Raw genomic sequence first — 20,563 nt, 5'->3', positions numbered from 1 at the left:
CCCTGGACCCATAATCGTCACTCAGAGAATGCCACGTTCCAGTTGGCTTAAGCTTGGTTTCCTTAGCCAGTCACTGGTGAGGAGGATGAGACTGCCATGATATCCTTAGATTAATCAGGACCCACGCCTAGAACTGAGGTCTATTCTAAAATGACTTGCTAGCTCTAATGGGTGTAGGGTAGAGTGAACACAGGGAGAGTCCACCATGGTGTGCCCCTCACCTCATGGCCTTTCTGCCTTTGTCACACAGGGGTCCTGTGGCTGTCGGTGGTCTCCGAGGTGCTCTATATTCTCCTGCTGGTGGTTGGCTTCAGCCTCATGTGTCTCGAGCTCTTCCACTCCAGCAACGTCATCGATGGGCTCAAACTCAATGCCTTCGCAGCTGTCTTCACAGTGCTCTCAGGTAAGGCAGTGGGCTTCAGGCCAGTAGCCAGAAGCATGGGATAGTGTCAGTGAATGGAGCAAGAGTACACCATACCCAGGTGCTTAGAGCCACAGAGAAACCTTCACAATGGACCAAACCTTGGGTTAAGTCCTGGTTGTACCTACTGGGTGACCTTCTGTGCCCTGAGCCTCAGTTTTCCCATTTGTAAAATGAGATTTGTTTGCTCACTTATTCACTCATTCAGTAAGTATGTATGGAGCCTCTGTCATGTGGCAGGCACTGTGCTGAGTTCTGTGGTTATAGTAATGGGCAAAAATAGACAGTTCCAGCCCTCATGGAGCTTAAGACTTGGAGGGAAGGTAGATTAACTTGAGATGTATTGAGGAGACAAAAACCACAAGGCTTGGTGATGGATTTGCGGGATGAGGGAGAAGGAGGTGGTTGTGCAGAACTGGACAGATGGTGGTGCCATTCACAGAGATGTAAAGTGGAGGAGGAGGCTATTTGGGGTGAGGGCGCATCACACATCTGCTTTAGCTTATTTGCTTTTGAGGCACCCAAGTGGAGATGCCACGTAGGAAGTTGGCTGAACAAACACATCTGGAAACACAGGGGCAGGAGTAGGGTGGGCAGATATCTTAGAGAAAAATCTAAGGAGCCAAGGATTTTGAGGGTTTTATGAAGAATCATATACATCCTATAATATGCATATGAAGGTCAACAGCATCATATGCCTCAGAGAGGTGGAGACAGAGGACCCCAAGACAAGGCCATTGGATTTGGTGGCCAGATGCCCAGAGCACAGTTTCAACAGATCCAGATCCTAAGGGGTTAAGTGGGGTGTGTGCCAGAAAGGAGTGAAAGGAGCCCATAAACTATAACTTCAGAGTAAACTGACGGAGAGAGTGGTGGCTTGGCTGTGTCAGACATCTGTTCCTAAAAAGCCAAATGTAAATTGAATTTCTATAGATTTAACTTTATTCTTTATGCACTGAAAGAACTCTTTACTTAATGAAACTGAAAAGATAAGCCTTTTGGTAAAGGAAATAAGGGCCCCCTAATTGAGGTATGTCTATACATATGATTATGAGGCTTATTAGGGAAGTGACAAGTTACAATTCAGGGTCAGGAGTGCTCAGGGGACAGTTCTTCCATCAGGACAGCCTCTTCTCAGCTGTACTCACAGGCGGTTCTCTCCCCGGCCCTTGGTCCCTGGACCTGGCCTCTGCCATGCTCGGGCAAGTGTTACAAAGGTCTTTTAGCTCTGCCAATAAGTGCCCCGAGGCACCCCACTCCACCAGTAAACCTCGGCCCCAAGGCCCTCAGCTCTAGCTCCATGGGTTGGCAAACCTAGCTCCACCAAGTATCCGGAGGCACCCCACTCCACCAGCAAGCCTTCTGCCTAAAGGCACTCAGCTTTCTCACTGTGTGGGCCAGGAAGCCCACTGCGCCATCTCCTACTGGTCTCTCCTGCCACATTTTCTGTGCCTCCACATCTTGCCGTCTTCAGTGTTACAACTTTCTCTCTCTCTCTCTTTCTGTCTCCTGGTTCCAGGAGCTTCTCAGCACAGGGATCCCAGGTCCAAAGGACACACTCCGCTCCTTACTCTTCTTCCTTGTTGGTGGTGAGATCCTCTCCTTTCCACCTCTGGGATGGCTCATTTTAAGCCTAGCAGGATGGCAAAACTGATCAGTCCCTTTGTTAGGGGTCCATATACCTGATTAGCATGGTCACACCCAATTATTTGGTGGGAGTTATAAGACCATGATGAGAAAGGCCACACAAAAGCTATCCACTGCACCACAGGCCACCCCTTGGCTTTTCTAGCCATGATTCTTTCATACACATACCTCATTACCACCAAGCAAGAAGAGCCAGGAGTGGAGCACATCCTTTGGAACTGGGGTCCCTGCACCAAGAAGCTCCTAGACCAGGGAAGATTGATGACAAGGACCTTCCCCCAGAGCTGACACAGAGAGAAAGCCTTCCCCTGGAGCTGGCACCCTGAATTTGGACTTCTAGCCTCTTAAACTGTGAGAGAATAAATTTCTGTTTGTTAAAGCCATCCATTTGTGGTATTTCTGTTATAGCAGCACTAGATAACTAAGATAGAATTTGGTACCGAGAGTGGGATGCAGCTCTAACAAATGTCTAAAATATGGAAGCGGTTTTGAAACTGAGTGGGTAGAGACTGGAAGAGTTTTAAGGTGCCTAATAGTAAAAGCCTAGATTGCCTTGAAGAGACTCTTGGTGGAATTATGGACATCAAAGAACATCCTGGTGAGGACTCAGAGGAAGTAAGGAAAGCTGTAACACTGAAGATGGTGCAGTTGGTAAGAAGCCGTGGCAGAGAAATGGTGGCAGCAGAACTATGAGACTGGCACGAGACGGCACAGGAGCCGACGCACAGAGCAAGAGAGCTGAGTGCCTTTGGGCAGGAGGCTTCCTGGCAGAGTGGGGTGCCTCTAGGCATTTATTGGTAGATCTAAAGAGCTTTGTAACACTTGCCCTAGCAGGGCAGAGTCTGGGGCAGCCCAAGAGACCCAAGGGTCCGAGCAGCCAAGGAACCAGGGAGCGGAAGCTGAAGCTGAAGAGACAAGGAGTACAGGAAGCAGAGCCCTGGTGGCGCAGTGGTTAAAAGCTTGGCTGCTAACCAAAAAGGTCAGCAGTTCGAATCCACCAGCCACTCCTTGGAAACCCTATGGGCAGTTCTACTCTGCCCTATAGGGTCGTTATAGGTTGGAATTTACTTGACGACAATGAGTTTGGTTTGGTTTGGATATGTGTAACAGACGGGGTCCCGCAAAGGACAGAGAGCTGAATTCAAGAAAGGGTAGCCTGCACTATAGATTAAAACACGGGTGACCTGTCATTCCCAGGGTGTGGGGAATCTCAGCGTACTTGAAAAGGGAAGAAAAGAAAAACATAACAATTCTCACGGCAAAAGGTCAATTTTGGGCCCTGCTCACCCCAGCCCCAGGTATTCAGGACTGAAGTCCTGTTTGTTATATTTGCTCAATCAATATTCACTGAAGGTTTACTGGGCACCAGACACTGTACCAGGTTGGGAGAGTTGAAGAAAAACAGACTCAGTCCTTGCCCTCGTGAGGTTTACAGTCTTATAGAGAGGCAGGCATGTCCAACAATCATAACTTAATATGTTGATCTCTATGAACCAGGTGTGTTGAGAATCCTTGAAGAGGGGCACCTACATTTACCCAGAGAGTGGGGGGTGGGGTGGGGTGAGGGGTGGAGAAGGCAACACTTGAGCTGGGATTTGGAAAATAAGTAAGCATTTGTTTGTTGGACAACTTGGGGAGGAGATTCCAGGCAGAGGGAACAGCATGGGCACAAGGCTATGAGAAAGGGGGCCTGTTCTGGGAACTTTGGAGTAGTTGAGAACAGTGGAGGGCAGGGAGAGTAAGAGTGATGAGAGATGAGGCTGGAGAGCTGTTGAAGGTCTTGGTGCTTTGCAGAGGTCTTTAGATTTTACTAGGTAGGCGATAGGGAGCCACTGAGAAATTCAGAGCAAGGGGTGATGTGGCCAGGTTTGCAATTTGGAATGACCTCTCTGGGTTCAGAGTGGAGGACGGATGGAGAGGAGCAAGAGTGGAGGCGGGGAGGCCAGCCTGGAGGCTGTGGTAGTAACTGAGGTGAGAAACGGTGAGGCCCTAACCCAGTGCAGTGGGAATGGAAAGATGCAAGCAGCCATGCTGACAGTAAAGAGCCACAGTCACCAGGGCTTGGGGGCTGATAAGGAGAGATGGTGGGGGGCGGGGGAGGAGGGGGAAGGGGCTATTAAAGAAAAACAGAATCTAGGTCAAGGGTTCCTAACTTGGAGTCCACAGAATTCAGGGGATTCATGGATGTGTATGGGGGGAAAAAAAAATCTTTATTTCCCTAACTTCTAATTGACATTTAGCATTTCCTTCCAATATGAGTGGAGGCAACAAACCACAGTCGTGGGAGCAGCACCTGTGATGGAGCCACTGATTGAATTCCATATTTTTCATATCATACTACTGTTGTTGCAGATATCTTGAAATGCACTGTTGCAAACGTACAATATTTATTAGAGACCCCACTGACCCTTGTTGTTTAATGTGTTAAAGAGGGAATACACAGGTTCCTATGTCACAATTTGTTCTACTATTTTGCCAGCCATATTTCCATATAATTGGCTTCCTCTGTAATCATATGTGATTTGTGTTATGCAGCTGAAAACATTATTCTGAAAAGGGGTCCATAGGTCCTGATGCCAGAGGGTCCATGGCATAAAAAAATGAAGAGCCTCTGGTCTGGGTGGTGGCCTGGCTGGTGTTTGGCTTGGGACCTGATGGGCAATGATCTCACTGAGATGGGGAAGGCAGGAAAAGAGCAGGTTGGGGGAGATGGTCAAGTTCCATCTTAAATGGGCTGGGCATGATGTACTGTGGGTCATCCAGGCTCGTCTCCCTTGTCAGCCTCTTCATCCTTTTCTTTCCTTCCACCAACCATCAAAGAATCCCCTTTATTACCCCAAGCATCTTTCCCTTCCCCTCAACTTGCTTACTCCAATCACAAAACAAAAATTGGTTGTCAACCAAAGGCAGCTATCTACAATTCTTCAAGCATGCTACTTGGGGGGGGGGGGCTCTTTCCTCTGTCTCAAAGGGCTTATTAAAGTTTTCACCTCCCAAAAAACAAAACAAAACAAAAAAAACCTAGGTTCCCTCCTAGTGGGGAGTCCCACTGAGGAAGAAAATAAGATTGTGTCCATAATTTCAGGCAGATAAACAATCCATGGCTCAGAGAGGTTAATTGACTTGCCCAAGGTCACACAGCTGGTAAATTGCGGAGCTGGGATTAAACCCAGCTCCAGCTGGCTTCAAAGCCCTTTGCTCTTTTCATAATATCACACCGCAGGAGTGACCAGGAGAAACAGAGCTGGCTTTTAGTCCTCAGAAAACAGTAACTGAGAAGTATGAAGCCAGATGATGTAATAAGAACAAAGCAGCAAGCGGTGGTGAGAAAGAATTTTATATTCATGTCTGGGAGCGGAGTGGTGTGATACCAGGAGATGAACATTAAAGCTGCTGAGAAAAGAGCCGACCATCTGACCTGCTTTGCCTGGAAGAAATGGGAAGCTGTACTCTTCAGTGTTGAGGAGAGGCCCATCAACTGAGTCCATCTGGGGCGAGGTTGGGTTCTGATGTCTCCTGAATCAGCTCACACCGAATGATCCTCAGCTCAAGGTCAATACCTTCAAGGGTAAAGAAGAAATCAGGGTTTGGGACAGCCCCTAGTTGAACCAGACTACTTGTTAGTCGCCGTCGAGTCGGCTCTAACTCGTGGCAACCTTATATATAAGAGAACGAAACGTTGCCCAGTCCTATGCCGTCTTCATGATGGTTGGTATGTTTGAGTCCATTGTTGTGACTATTGTTTCAGTCCATCTCATTGAAGGTGTCTTTCATTTTCTCTGACCCTCTACTTTACCAAGCATGATGTCGTTCTTTAGTGATTGGTCCCTCCTGATGACATGTCCACAGTAAGTGAACCAAAGTCTCACCATTCTCACTTCTAAAGAGCATTCTAGCTGTACTCCCTCCAGGACTGTTTGTTCTTCCGGCAATGCACAACATATCCAATATGCTTCACAAACACCACAATTCAAATGCATTAGTTCTTCTTCCATCTTCCTTTTTCATCGTTCAGCCATTGCTACATATGAGGCAATTGAAAAGAATACGCCTTGGATCAGACATACCTTAGTCATCAAAGTGATATCTTGGCTTTTTAACCAGACTACTACCACTAACTAATTATAATAGCCAACAATGACTGAGATGGTACCATATGTGGCATTGGGTTAAGCATGCCACATGCATTAATTTATTCCACCTTTATTCCTCATAGCTTCCTTGTGATGGGGGAGCTGATATTACCTCCATTCCACAGATGAGAAAACCAACTTGCCTCAAGTGACATAGCTAGTAAGTTGTTGAACCAGGACATGAACTCAGGTGGCCCAACCCCAGACCCTGCCACAAAACTCCTTAGGGCTTTAGCATGGGGACAATGAGAAATGTGTGGGAATAAACTCAAAGACCAAATAGCTGGACCCGATGCAGATTGGTCCCCAGAGGGTACCAAGGTTAGGGGTCAATGTTCTTATGTCCTGTGGTGGAAAGAAAACTGACCAATGGTCTCAATAAACCACAAAGAGAGATATTTGGGAAGAGTCAGAAGGCTTGGGGAAAGTATGTCTTTGGTGAACCTCTGCTCAGTGGCTGCTGGTGGTCGGGGGCAGAGGGAGGTCCATGTAACATGTGTTACAGGATTAGAGAATCATTCTGCCAACCACCATATTCCCACCTTTCCTGGTGCAGTGGGTCCTTGGGGGGAGGAGGCAGGATAGAGTCAGTCTTCTGGGGACTTTTGGCACTGGTCTGCTTGGTGTGCCCCAGGAAGAGTGGGGCAGAGGGCCATGCTGAAGGGGCACTGGGCTCATTAGAACTCAGGCAAACTCCACCCACAGCCTGCGGGAACCGGAGTAGTGGGATTCACGGGGTGGTGAGGGAGGAGAAGGCAACAGCAGGGCCCGATGAGGCCCAGGGAAACCAGTCCAGTTGGTGGATTACCGTGAGGGTGCTGTCCAGGTGTCTGCGGATCTCTGCTCGGCTAACTTGCTCATGGTTCCAGAAGGTATCGCTATTAGAGGGAATTCAGTCTGCTCCGAAGACCCGGCAGGAGTCAGTGCTGGAAATAATAAGTAATTGTTGTTGTTAGCTGCCATCAAGTTGATTCTGACTTATAGCCGCCATTTATCAAACATTTACCACATGCCAGGCCCTGGCTGAGAGCTTTGCATTTGTAGTCTGTTCTAATCCTCCCAACCACGCTGTGACGTACATACTGCTCAGAGACCTATTTTACAGACAAGGAACTGAGGCTCATAGCGTCAACCAGCAAGCAGTTGGAGGGATGTGAGCTATCAGACTCCAGAGGCCGTGTAGCACAGTGGTTAGGATCCTGACCTTGAGAACAACAAAAGAACAAACCCATTGCCATCAAGTTGATTCCAACTCATGGCAACCCCATAGGGCTTTTTTGGCTGTAATCTTTATGGAAGTAAATTTCCAGGACTTTCTTCTGCAGCACTGCTGGGTGGGTTTGAATAGCCAACCTTTAGATTAGTAGTCAAGCGCAAACCTTTTGTGTTACCTGGAGACTTATGGCTTAGAGATTAGGGGGTCAGCGAAGTAGAGACTGCTTTTATAAATAAAGTTTTACTGGAACACAGTCACACCCATTCATATTGTCTATGGCTGCCTTCATGTTACAGTGGCAGATCTGAGTGGTTGTGGCAGAAACTGTATGGCCTGCAACGCTGAAAATATTTACTGTCTGGTCCTTTACAGAAATAGTTTTCCAACTTCTGCTGTAGAGTAAGGCGGCCTGGATTTAAAAAAATAGCTGTGAAATTATAGTGAGAACTTGTGTGGAGATGGGGGTGGGTAGCTAGTAGAAATTTCCAGTGTGTCCTGGGAGGGGGCTATCAAGGATGACCCACCCACTGCCATCAAGTTGATTCCAACTCATAATGACCCCATAGGGTTTCCAAGGCTGTAACTCTCTATGGAAGGAGACTGCCACGCCTTTCTCCCTTGGAGCTGCTGGTGGTTTTGAACCGCTGACCTTTCAGTTAGCAGTCGATCGCTTTAACCACTGCACCGCCAGGGGTCTTAACAAGGATGACAGGAGAAACCAAAACCAAAAACCAAACCCATTGCCATCAAAGTCGATTCCAACTCATAGCAACTCTATAGGACAGAGTAGAACTGCCCCATAGAGTTTCCAGGAAGTGGCTGGTGGATTTGAATTGCCGACCTTTAGTTTAGCAGCCGAGCTCTTAACCACTGTGCCACCAGGGCTCCAAGTAGATGCATATTTTGAGAGCTGACTAGAATATATTAGTGAACTCAAACTTTTCATAGATGTTGAGGTTCTGTGGTATAGAAAAGTAATCATCTTAGAAAAAAATAATTTTTGGTATGAATTACAAGATTAGTCATAGTAATCATTTCTTCTAAAGTTTCTGCCACACCTTCATGATGATAAAAGTACCTTTCATTCTATTATGATGGGATCTTTATCACATAGAGAGCTTTATTTTGTTTTACCCTGAAAATATTCTATATAGTATCCTTTCCCAGTAAATCTAAAAGCAGTGTTGATAAAGTGTAAATTTTTTAATTCTTCACGTTCAGAAAACAAAGCAAAATGGACAAAATCCAGCTGTAAGAACTATACGAGCAAATAAAGGGCAACAATCTCTAAACCCCAAAAGCTCTGAAAATCGAGAGTTTGGTACATTTGCTGTAAAACCTGATAGGATGTGATGGTTTTTGTAGTGTTGACTTACCCTTCTTAGGGATTTTCTAAGACTCCCTGGATGGCGTAAGTGGTTAAATGTTTGACTACTAGCTGAAAGGTTGGTGATTTGAATCCACTTAGAGGCACCTTGGAAGAAAGGTCTGGTGATCTGCTTCGGAAAGGTCATAGCCTTGAAAACGCTATGGAGCAGTTCTACTCTGCACACTTGGGGTCACTATGAGTCAGAATTGACTTGATAGCAACTAACAACAACAGGAATTGTCTTAGTTTGCTAGTGCTGCTGTAACAGAAATACCACAAGGAGGTGACTTTAAAGAACAGAAATGTATTTTCTCACAATTCAAGAGACTAGAAGTCCAAATTCAGGGCACAGGCTATAGGGGAAGGTGCTCTCTGCTGGCTCTGGGGGCAGGTCCTTGACTCTTCAGCCTCTGTAGCCCCAACCTTCCTTGGTTTCTTGGCGATCTTTACATGGGATCTGCCTTCCCCAGTTTGAGCGTACTTGTCTCTGTGTCTAATCTGCTCTTTTTTTTTTTTTTTTTTTTAACTCAGAAGTGATCAGGTTGGAGCCCTGGTGGCATAGTGGTTAAGAATTATGGCTGCTAACCAAAAGGTCAGCAATTTGAATCCACCAGCCGCTCCTTGGAAAACCCTATGGGGCAGTTCTGCTCTGTCCTGTGGAAAACCCTATGGGGCAGTTCTGCTCTGTCCTGTGGGGTTGCTATGAGTCAAAATCAACTTGACGGCAATGGGTTTGGTTTTTGGTTAATCAGCTGGAGGCAGCTGAGGAGCAGCTGGTGGTCTTGGGGAGTAACCCTCTCATAGTGAGGCTGGGACCGAGGGCTGGGGCTCCAACTCTGCCAGGAAGGGAGGGGGTGTTAGGGCCAGCCAGCAAGGCTGTCCTCCCAGTCCGGTATCCCTGACAGAAGGGTGACCATACAGACAAGGTCAGTCCTGAAGGCAGGGGGAGGACTGAGTTTGTTGGCCTCTTGCCCGGGTGACTTCTCCAGCAGGCACAGGGCCTGGCGCCCGAGATGCTTTTAGGGACCCATGAAATGTATTCATTTTAACTTCTTTTAAAATCAGAAGAGAAGAATGAATATGTAAGAATGAATCCGGCCTGGGTTATATTCGTCTTTACGTCATTACAGTCATAAAGTGTAATTTTTAATACTCTTTTGTGGAGAAACAGGCCCATAAAGGCAGAAGTGCCCAGGGGCCGTGAAAGTCATAATGTGCCCTGTGCTGGGCGGTGTGCTTCTGGGCTCTCAGTGCTGAACAAGACTCCTTCCAGGTCGGGAGTGGCTCCACCTACAGCATCCTCCTTGCCCCTTCTTGGGACTTTAGCTGAGAGATGCTGGAGGTCTTAGATCCCAGGAGGGATGTGAGAGTTTTTGGGGAAGATTGCGTTGCTTCCCTAGTTCCTCTTAAAATGAGGCTGATCCACTTGGGAAAAGAGGGGTCCATTTGGAAAATTTCTACTGTTGGCTTTTAGTAAGAACAGCACCTGCTTGAAGAGAAACATATCCATTTCTGGCAGTAACCAGACCTCGTGGAGAAGTCAGCAAGAGTGTATTTGTTTAGTAGCGAGAAAAGGAAATTTTGTGATCAAACAAAAAATTACCTAGGAAAAGGCAACTCTTTGGGATCTGGGTTTCAGGGACCATTTTAAGAGAGAGGCGTGAGTTGAAGAAGGAGGATGATTTTTCAGTGGTTGATATTTTGGAAGTAGATTCCCAGGCCTTTCTTCCGAGGCACCTCTTGGTGGACTTGAACCTCTAACCTTCTGATTAGCAGCTGAGCACATTAACCATTTACACTACCCCAAAATCCTTAAGAATTAAGCTGTTAGGGAGGCAAAGTACTATTCCGCTGGGCCCAGTGTCATCCCAGGAGCCATAAAGCTCTGGTAACAAGAAAGCATGTTTGCCAAGCCTTTTGCCTCATGACGTACTCGGCCACTGCCTTTATTAGCAAACGTGAGCTTGTAACTCATTGCCTTTGCGTTTTTGTCGGCTGCCTGGAAGCTTGGATCTAAGTTCTGTGTTCAACCACAGCAGCTTCTGCCAAGCAAGGTTTCCTGTGGCCTAGAATTCCTTCCCATTCCACCCCCTAGCTTAATCCCTTGCTGTTTCTTGGATCTTACTCTTATTGTAGTGATTTTATTGTATTGTAGTGTTTTATTGTATTTCTGCGTTTTATTGTTGTTGTTAACTGCCGTCCAGTCGATTCCCACTGAGCGACCCTATAGGACCGAGTACAACTGTCCCACAGAGTTTCCTGGCTGTAATCTTTATAGGAGCAGATTGCCAGGTCTTTTCTCCTGCAGAGCCGCTGGTAGGTTTGAACTGCCTGCCTTTTGGTTAGCAGCCGAGCACTTAACCATTGCACCACCAGGGCTCCTTTGTATTATTGTAAACCACCACAGATTATTTTAGGATGAGTTTTCTGGGACCTTAATTCCAATAGACACTCCTGCCACCCTTTGGTCTGTGCTGAAAGAATTCTGTCCCATAGTCCCCTTTGTTCAGTACCCCTACCCTGGCCAGAATGGGTCTCTTGCCTATACATAGCTTCGAAGACAAGTACTTTTGTATATTTTTGTTTCTAAAAATGCAAGAGTTTGAGTCAGAGAAATGAGTATTTCCACTTTATTAAAGATTATTTTGATTGCAAGCGACAAGTTTCCAATTAGCTAAAGAAAGAAAAAAGGTGGTAGTGATAGAAATGTTTCACGTAACTGAGAAGTACAGGGTAGTTAGGCTTCAGGCATAGCTGCATCCAGGTGATCAAGCCATGTCATCAGGAACCTAGATCTCTAAACTCTGCCTTCTTCTGTGCTAAAGTCATTCTCAGCTGGGCTTTGTCCACGTGGAGAGAAGCCATGAGCAGATCCAGGCTTACATAATGTCTTAGGCTGGGTTCTCTAGAGAAGAAAACCAGTAAAGCATATAAATATATATATATATCTAGAGAGAGATTTATATCAAGGAAATGGCTTATGCAGTTGTAGAGGCTGTAATGTCCCAAGTCTGTGTGTCAAGAAAGAGGCTTCTCCTGATTCACGTAGCCGCAGGGGCTGGCGAACCCAAGATCGGCAGGTCAGAGAGCAGAGCTGTTGCTCACAGGCTGTGAACTCGATGAATCCCAATATTGGCAGGCAAGCCGCTAGCTCAGGTGCCGAGAACTGGAGGTCAGACGAACAGGAGCCAGCTGTAGGATACAGAACAAGCAAAAGCCCCTGAGCCTTGCTTCAACATCTGCCCACACTCAATGCAGGCCACATGCCCAAGGAAACTCCCCTTCAACTGACTGGCTACTCACAACAGATCCCATCGTGGGGGTGATCATGTATCAGATCTCAAGAGGGAAGTGATCACAACATTATATGACTGCCAAAACACTGAGAATCATGGCCCAGCCAAGTTGACACACAATCTTAACCATCACACATAAGATTTCAAAGGTAGTGAGAAATCCTTCTCAGTAGCTCCTCCAGAAATCCAAGGAGGACTGTGATTGGCCCAACTAGATTCATGGACTCATTCCCAAACCAATCACCATGGTCAGAGGATGCAATTCTCTGGTTAGCCAGGCTTAGGTCACCTGATAGACTCATGGTGTGGGGTTAGTTGTGGTCCTAGAAGGATTATTATGCAATGGTGGACAGATGGTTGCCCAAAGGAATTGGTTGACTACAAGTTGGAATGGATTATCTAATTGGGAGCTTATCAGTGGGCCAGTGGTGGAGCTAAAGGACTCAGAACCCAAGAATGGCAGATGTCTTAATTTGGGTTCCTCCAAAGCGGACCCTAAGATAAAGATTTGGGTGCATGTACTTTGTATGGGAGGTGATCCTAGCAAGTATGGTGGGGGGAGTGGAGAAGTAAGACAAGGGAGGAAGGACAACCAATAAGAGAGTTATTGTTGAGTAGGTAACCATTGTGGGCAACTGGGATTCAATCCTGCTGGGGTCCCTCTGAGAGACTGTGTAGAACATACCTCAGAACTGGTCCCTCAAGGAGTGAGAGGCGGTGGTATTTATTCATCAACTCCATCATTGGTGGAGGGTCACTCCTGAGGCATTAATTCCCCAGAGCCTTCAGCCTTCCCCTCCTAAGAAAGCAAGTGCTTGAGGAAGGAAGCCACCAGCATGCACAAGAACTGTCTATCCAAAGTGCAGTGACTTATGGTGTGGGCCACAGGGTGGAACACTGATAGCAGCTGCCACAGAAAGTCAAATCAGGACAAAGGGCCATCTGGTGGACCGACAGGAGTCTGTGCCTGCCTCTGCGCTGTCACCTGCTCCCAGCTGTGTTTTGATTGGGCAGGCAGGGGCCACTGAGGGAGGGAGAAACCTGGACAGTCTTCCCTAATTTGGTACAGATGCCTTAAGCATTTGCAAGATTGGCCTCTGGGGAGTGTCTGGCAGGTTGGGATGCTGCCTCTTGCCCCTCCACAGCTCCCTGTTCAGCCCCTTCTTGGCGCATGAGGTGGTAGAGCAGCCGAGTCTCCCCAAGCTCACTCCTCTGAAGCTGAGGCCCATGTGGTCCTCACCCCATGAACACAGGTTTGCAGGAACACTGCTGCTCTTCAGTTTCTGGAGAGGAACTTAATTTTGATTCCAAGCTCCCAACCTCCTGGGCTGGTAGGAGCTTTATCTTCTGAATTCTTTTGTGCTTTCTCCTTGCTGCCTTTGCCTGGGGCTGAGCCATGATTTTATGGTCTTATGCAATGTCGGGTGGGGGACAAAGAGGGGCCAGGGCTGAGTCTTTGTCTTCATCATCTTCATCATACAGGCCACAGTTCTTATCTGAAACCCTTGGGGCAAGAAGTGTTCCAGAATTCAGAACTTTTCAGATTTAGAAAGGTAACGTAATACATAGACTATCCATTATAACATCCCAGCAGAGTCTGGGGCAGCACCCTGTAACTAAACACATTCATATTTCCCAATAAAACTCATAAATATTTATGTCAGGGGGATAAATAAAGACAATAAATAGCCTCACTTTCGTTCAGGCCAGGCTTTACTGCTAAATGAGTTCAGCTCAAGTCAGATTTTGTGGCCAAATGAGTTAAGAAAAAGCTTTCGGTTTTCAGAACTTCTGGGAATTTGACATCTCAGACGCAAAACTGTGGCCTGAATATCTCACATTTATTGAGCACCTACTGTGTGCCAGCCACCATTGTGAACCCATTTCCTCTGTCCAACTCTTTGATGATGGTGCTATCATTATCCCCGTTTTAAAGTTGGGAAGACTGAGGCACAGAGCTGTAAGTGGTAGCTCTGGCTTTAGAGCTCATGTGCTTTGTTACTACATTGGTCCATGTGTGCTGCTGATTAGCATCCATACCCCTGGCCACATGGCCTTTCTGGTCCCCAGGGCGAGACAAGAGATGGGAGAATGAGGCTGGCAACCTCTATACCTATAGTCCATCACTGCAGTCAGGGGTCTCAAGTCAGATGCCCACAGGGACCATGCAGATGACATAAATGAGCGAAGCTGCCCAGGTGTAGTATAATAGGGAATGTGGGGACTGTGGCAAACTTGAAGGTCTACAGCCTATCACCAGCCCTGGAGAAATAGGATTATTCAAGGAAAGCCAAAATCTAGAGTCTTATGAAAAATCTCCTAAGAGCTGTGAGTCGAAATTGACTCGACAGCACCTAACACCACAATACTGAGATATAATTCACTTACCATACAGTCCACCCATTTAAAGTGTACAGTTCAATGGTTTTTAGTAAGCATCACCATAATTAATTTTAAAAGTTCCCTCACCCTAAAAAGAAATGCTTGCACTCACTAGGAGTCACTCCCCATTTTCTCCCACCCCCCACCCTACCCCCTTCCCAGCCTTAGGTAATCAGAATCACTAATCTACTTTCTGTCTCTATATTGTTATTAGTGGTCATTGAGTCAGCTTTGACTCATGGAGACCTTATGTGATAGAAATTTTTTTTTTAAACTTTGTATTTTTATTTTTAATTGTTGTAATTAAATGAAGTTTACATTTCAAGTTAGTCTCCCATACAGAATTTTTTTTTACATACATTATTATGAGACCCCAACCACTCACCCCATTCTGCAACAGCCCACTCCTCCCCTCCGCCCCTGATTCCCCATGAACATTCAACCAGCTCCTAACTCTCTCTGCGTTCCCATCTCACCTCTGGACAGAAGCCGCCCCTTTGGTCTCTTGTATCTACTTGACTAAGAGGCACATTCCTCACGAGTGTCACTTTATGTCCCACAGTCCAGTCCAATCCCTGTCTGAAGAGGTGGCCTCGGAAATTGTCTCAGTTCTGGGGTCGCTGTGAGTCTGAATCCACTCGATGGCGGCTAACAACGAAAAGGCTAGAAGCTGGTATTACTTGTTACCACACAGAGAGCTGTACATTTGATGAATGTCACCGTTAGGCCAGTTGTTAGTCTGCAAATTGTTCATTAGGGTGTGGCTTGATAATATTTTGAGATGTTGATTTATGTTTGCTGTTTTTTCCCCTGTGTTTTTCCCCCTTTCCTTTCCCTTCTTTCAACAGGTAAGAAGCTCTGGACTTCCTTGTCCCAGAGGTTTTATGGGAAAGAGGGAAGTAAAACCTGTCTGCAAAATACTTCTCTTCCTGGCTAGTGTTTTCAAACGCCTAAATTTACCGAGGGAGCCCCGGTGATGCAGTGGTTAAGTGCTTGGCTGCTAACTGAAAGGTCAGCGAACCCACAAGCCACTCTGTGGGAGTCTGCTTTCATAAAGGTTTACAGCCTTGGAAGCCTTATGGGGAGATTCTACTCTGTCGTATAGGGTTGCTGTGAGTCGGAATCAACTTTCAGGCAACGGGTTTAAATTTGCTGAGGAGATTATACCAGGGATCTCTGAGGGAGGGAGGGAAGGAGGGAAAGAGTGAGTTGTCCTCCAGCCCTTGGGATAAAAAGGGATTGAATTTTCCTTGGCTAGGGCAGGAGAGAGGGAGCTGAGGGTCTAAAGCTATGTTTTGTTGGCTGGCACGATGGTGTAAAGTATTTTTAACTAAAACGTTACACATACAGTTATCATAAACCCATTGCTGTCAAGTTGATTCCAACTCATAGTGACCCTATAGGACAGAATAGAACTGCCCCATAAGGTTTCCAAGGCTGTAATCTTTTTGGAAGCAGACTGCCACATCTTTCTTTTGCAGAATGGCTGGTAGGTTCGAACTGCAGACCTTTTGGTTAGCAGCCAAGCTCTTAACCACTGTGCCACCAGTGCTCCTTAGAGTTAACATATCCATTGCCATTGAGCCAATTCTGACTCATAGCAACCCTATAGGACAGAGTAGAACTGCCCTATAGGGTTTCCAAGGCTGTAAATCTTTTACGGAAACAGACTGCCATATCTTTCTCCTATGGACAGGCTGGTGGGTTTGAACTGCTGACCTTTCGATTAGCAGCCGAGTGCTTAACCACTGTGCCAGCAGGGCTCCCTAGAGGTACCATTAAAAAAAAAAAAAGAACAAGAAACCAAACCTATTGCCATTGAGTAGATTCAGACTCATAGCAACCCTATAGGACACAGGAGAACTGCCCCGTAGGGTTTTGAAGGAGCTACCTGTAGATTCAAACTGCTGACCTTTTGGTTAGCAGCCAAGCTCTTAACCACTGTGATACCAGGGTTCCAGAATTACCAGATAACTCAGCAGTTCCACTCCTAGATGCCTTCCCAATTGAAATGGAAACATATGTCCACACAAAGACTTGTACATTAATGTTCATAGCAGAATTATTCATAACCCAAAAGTGGAAATACCCAAATGTCCATCAACTGATAAATGGATAAATACAATATGGTATATCCAAATAATGGAATATTATTTGGCAATAAAAAGGGATGAAGTACTGATACAAGACACAATATGAATGAACCTTGAAAACTCTGTGCTAAGTGAAAGAAGCCAGACACAAAAGGCCATATATTGTATGATTCCATTTGTATGATGTAATTGTTATGAGTATTTCTGCTTTGTATGTGTGCATCAAATATTTTTGTTTTCTGCATTTATAAAATATAAGGTAAACAGGGCGAGTGCATCTTTGGTTGTACATGTGTTCATTGTATCATGATAGGCTCAAGTATGACCTTATAATTGTCTTTATTCAGAGATTATGTATGGTTTAAGAACATGTGTACAGGTGCCAAGTTGACAAGGGTGGACTGTGATGGTTAAGGCTGTGTGTCAGCTTGGCTGGGCCATGATTCTCAGTGGTTTGGCAGTTGAGATGAATTTGGCAGTCGTGATGAATTTGGCAGTCGTATGATGTTGTGATCACCTCCATGATGAGACTTGATATAATGTGATCACCTCCATGATGGGATCTGCTGTGAGTAGCCAGTCAGTTGAAAGGGAGTTTCCTTGGGTGTGTGGCCTGCACTGAATATAACTGGACATTCAGGAAAGGTTCATGGGCTTTTGCTCTCCCTGAATCCTGCAGCTGGCTGCTGTCCGTCTGACCTCCGGTTCTCGGAACTTGAGCTAGCAACTTACCTGCGGTCTTGCCTGCCGATCTTGAAATTGGTCGGCCTTCGAAGACTATGAGCAAGAGCCCCGCTGTCTGACTTCCTGATCTTGGGTTTGCCAGCACCTGTGGCTACGTAAATCAGGAGAAGCCTCTATCCTGACCTACAGACTTGGGATGTTCCTCAGCCTCTACAACTGCATGAGCCATTTCCCTGATATAAATCTCTCTCTATATATTTATATACTTACTGGTTTTGCTTCTCTAGAGAACCAGCCTAAGACGTATGAAATGTCCAGAATAGGCAAATCTATGGAGACTGAGGATCTATAGAGTAGAGGGTTAGTGAAAATGAGGTAAACCTTCGATAAGATGGTTTGACACAATACCCTCAACAACAAGCTCAAACATATTAAAGATCATGGAAATGATGCAGGACCCAGCAGTGTGCATGCCCAGGTACAGGGCTTCACCTAAGGCAGGTGACCACACGTCCTGTTTGCCCAGGACAACCCCAGCATAGCTGTTAACAAGAGCGTCCTGGTTCAGATGGTACGCTATGTGATCACCCTATTCATGGGGCGCTGTTCCGTCTCTTGTATCATGAGCACTTCCTTGGTTTCTGCTTTAAAGAATCCATATCTTGCCCTCACCTTCCTAAGGCTGAAATCTCCCCACTTGCCCTCCCCAGCTGTCGGTGCTTCTTTGAATGGTCCCTCTTCTCCTCAGTCCAGCGTTCACTTCATTTCCACTCAGCTTCTCTGCTGACTGGAACCACAGGACCTTTCATTTTAAAATGTTTTTAGCTTTGACTCCACGTTGCTGTCTTTCATCTGGTCTTTGTTTACCTTGTGATTGTTGGGTGGGTGGGCAGAGGAGAGTGAAGGCCTGGTGTGGTTTGGTCGGTTTGGGAGCTAGGGAATGGGAGGTGGTCTGACCCTCTGGCCTCTTCCCTGGGGTGTAAGTGTTAAGATCCACTGTGGGGCTGACAAAGGCTTTGAGGAAACTCAGCATTGAAATAGCCTGAAAGGGCAGGTGGGAAATTGAGGGAAGCCCTCCAGGTGGAGGGAAGAGGATTACAAATGCAGAGAGGCTCACGAGACATGCAGCATTCATTCACTAACTCATTCATTCAACAAATAGTCCTCGAGCTCATTCCCTCTGTGACAAATAAGTAGGTGGCTCCCTGCCCTCACGGGCTCGTTAGGGATGCAGACTTCAGTAGTGAATTAATTGTATACTTGTGATAAGAGCTATGAAGAGAAAGTAAAGCAAGTTACAAGGTAATGTGACAGCCCAGGGAAGCCTTCCCAAAGGCCCAACCTTCCTTCTGAGGCCTAAAGGATGGGAAGGAGAGAGCCGAATGAGGAGGCAGTGGGTGGAGGGGGTCAGAGACGGCTCCAGGCGCAGAGCCCAGCAAGGGCAAAGGCCCTGCGTCAGGCAGGCAGGGGGTCCTGTGTGCAGTTGATCTGCAGGAAGGTTGCAGGGGGTAGAACTCGGGAGCAAGGGGAGGTGTGAGATGAGGCCAGATGGTGTGGGCTGGGAGTCAAGGTCAGGAGTCTGGATTCCCTCCTGAGGACAACAGGAAGGAAGCCCACTGCTAACGGGTTTTCAGCCAGGGAAATGTTCGGGGCTGGGTCCTCACCTGGCATGGCAGGATTCAGAATCTGTGGTTTGTGGCCGGAATGACAGTGGGGAATGGAAAGCTGAGTCAGATGGTGGCAGGCAGGGGTGGATTATCCAATAAGCAAGGTAAACACGGTTTTACTTGTACTTACTTACTAATCTGTAGTGAACAATTGCACATTTTTTTCACCACATCAAAGATTCCGCTTCTAGATATGGCTGGCATCCGCCTATTTCCCAAACCCACAGCACCTTCCTGCAGAATCAAAGCCTCTTTTCAAATTTACAGTTCCTGACAGGGACAGATGACTCAGTAAGCAAGGTAAGCACAGGTTTACTTGTGCTTACTTACTAATCTGTAGTGCACCATTTCACATGGGTTTCGCTTTGATGTGGTATGGTGAAATGGTTCACTACAGACTAATAAGTAAGTACAAGTAAGCCCGTGCTTACCTTGGTTATAGGATAATCAGTCCCTGATGGCAGGCCTGGAACACCAGGCTAGGAAACCTGGGCCTGTGGGGAAGGGGCTGCAATGGGGGAACTGCTGGAGCTTTTAAGCAAAGGAGTGAGGAGGTCAGGGGTGAGTTTCAGAAAGACTGTTCTTGGGGTAGAGGAAGGGGCCAGCACAGATGTGGGAGCCCAGCTGGGAGGCCACTGCATGAAGAGACCGTGGCAGTGGCAATGGGGGAACGTGGATGGATACCAGAGAAGCAGAAAGGCAGGGAGGCTGGGCATGCCCAGGCTTGTGACTGTGGCAGAGAAATTTGGAGATCGCTCCCTGGGGTCAGAAGCACTGGAGGAAGAGTATGGTGCATTCTGGGTGTGTGAGGTCTGAGACTGGACCTCCGGGGGAAATACTCCATCAGTATATCACCAGCTGTCCAGGGCTGGGAGGGAGGGGCTGGGAAAGCGAAGAGAGAGGAGATCTCCGGTGGAGAGAGGGGTGAGCGGAAACTGGGGAGGAGGGAGGGAGGCAGACACAGATGAGGAACAGACCCACTAGGAAGGCCAAGAGGATGGAACAGACCCACACCCACATAAGGCGAGAGAGGAACACAGGGACAAAACAGCAGCAAAGTCACCAGCATTTACTGTGTCCTTGTTGTGAGCCACTATCAAAGTCAATCCTGTGAGGGAGGGCTACTGGCTTTCCTCAGCCCCCAAACTCCTAGACCCTTGGGAGACTCTCCATTGTTGAATAAAGTCTAGAATACAGCTGTGTGTATATGGTGTGTATTCTTAATAAATTACAGTGGTAGAATTCTGAGAACAGCAATAGCTACCATTTTGTTCATGTCTTCATTTAATCAACATATATATTTTTTTTCAGCCAATATTTTTTGCGCTCCTACATGCAAGATGTTTTTCTAGACCACGAATCAGTACATTTTTTCTGTGTTGGGCCAAATAGTAAATGTTTTAGGCTTTGCAGACATGTGGTCTATCGCAATTACTAATTCTGCCGTAGACAATACGTAAGTGAACGGGCGTGGCCATGTTCCAATAAAATTTTATTTTCAAAAATAGGTGATGGGCCACATTTGGCTTGTGGGAAGTAGTCTGTGGGCAGTAGTCTGTCAACCCCTGTTCTCAATCTATAAGATACAACTGTGAACAAAACACATAACATCCGTAACCTTGTGGACCGTACATTCTAGTGGGGTAAGATGGACT

General features: G+C 46.7%; 1 protein-coding gene across 1 annotated transcript in view; it reads left to right on the top strand.

The window, feature by feature from the left end:
• The first annotated feature begins 258 nt into the window (after positions 1–258).
• The window catches only part of GSG1L (GSG1 like), a 94,408-nt gene continuing 74,103 nt past the window's right edge, over positions 259–20,563 (top strand). Inside the window, exon 1 of the mRNA XM_023740972.1 lies at positions 259–403. Within this exon, the coding sequence (XP_023596740.1) occupies positions 319–403 (85 nt within the window). The 5' untranslated portion in view covers positions 259–318. The remainder of the gene's footprint in view (positions 404–20,563) is intronic.

The sequence above is a fragment of the Trichechus manatus genome, unplaced genomic scaffold (assembly GCF_000243295.1).
Source record: "Trichechus manatus latirostris isolate Lorelei unplaced genomic scaffold, TriManLat1.0 scaffold00170, whole genome shotgun sequence".
NCBI lineage: Eukaryota > Metazoa > Chordata > Mammalia > Sirenia > Trichechidae > Trichechus > Trichechus manatus.
This window is presented reverse-complemented; position numbering and strand designations above follow the sequence as displayed.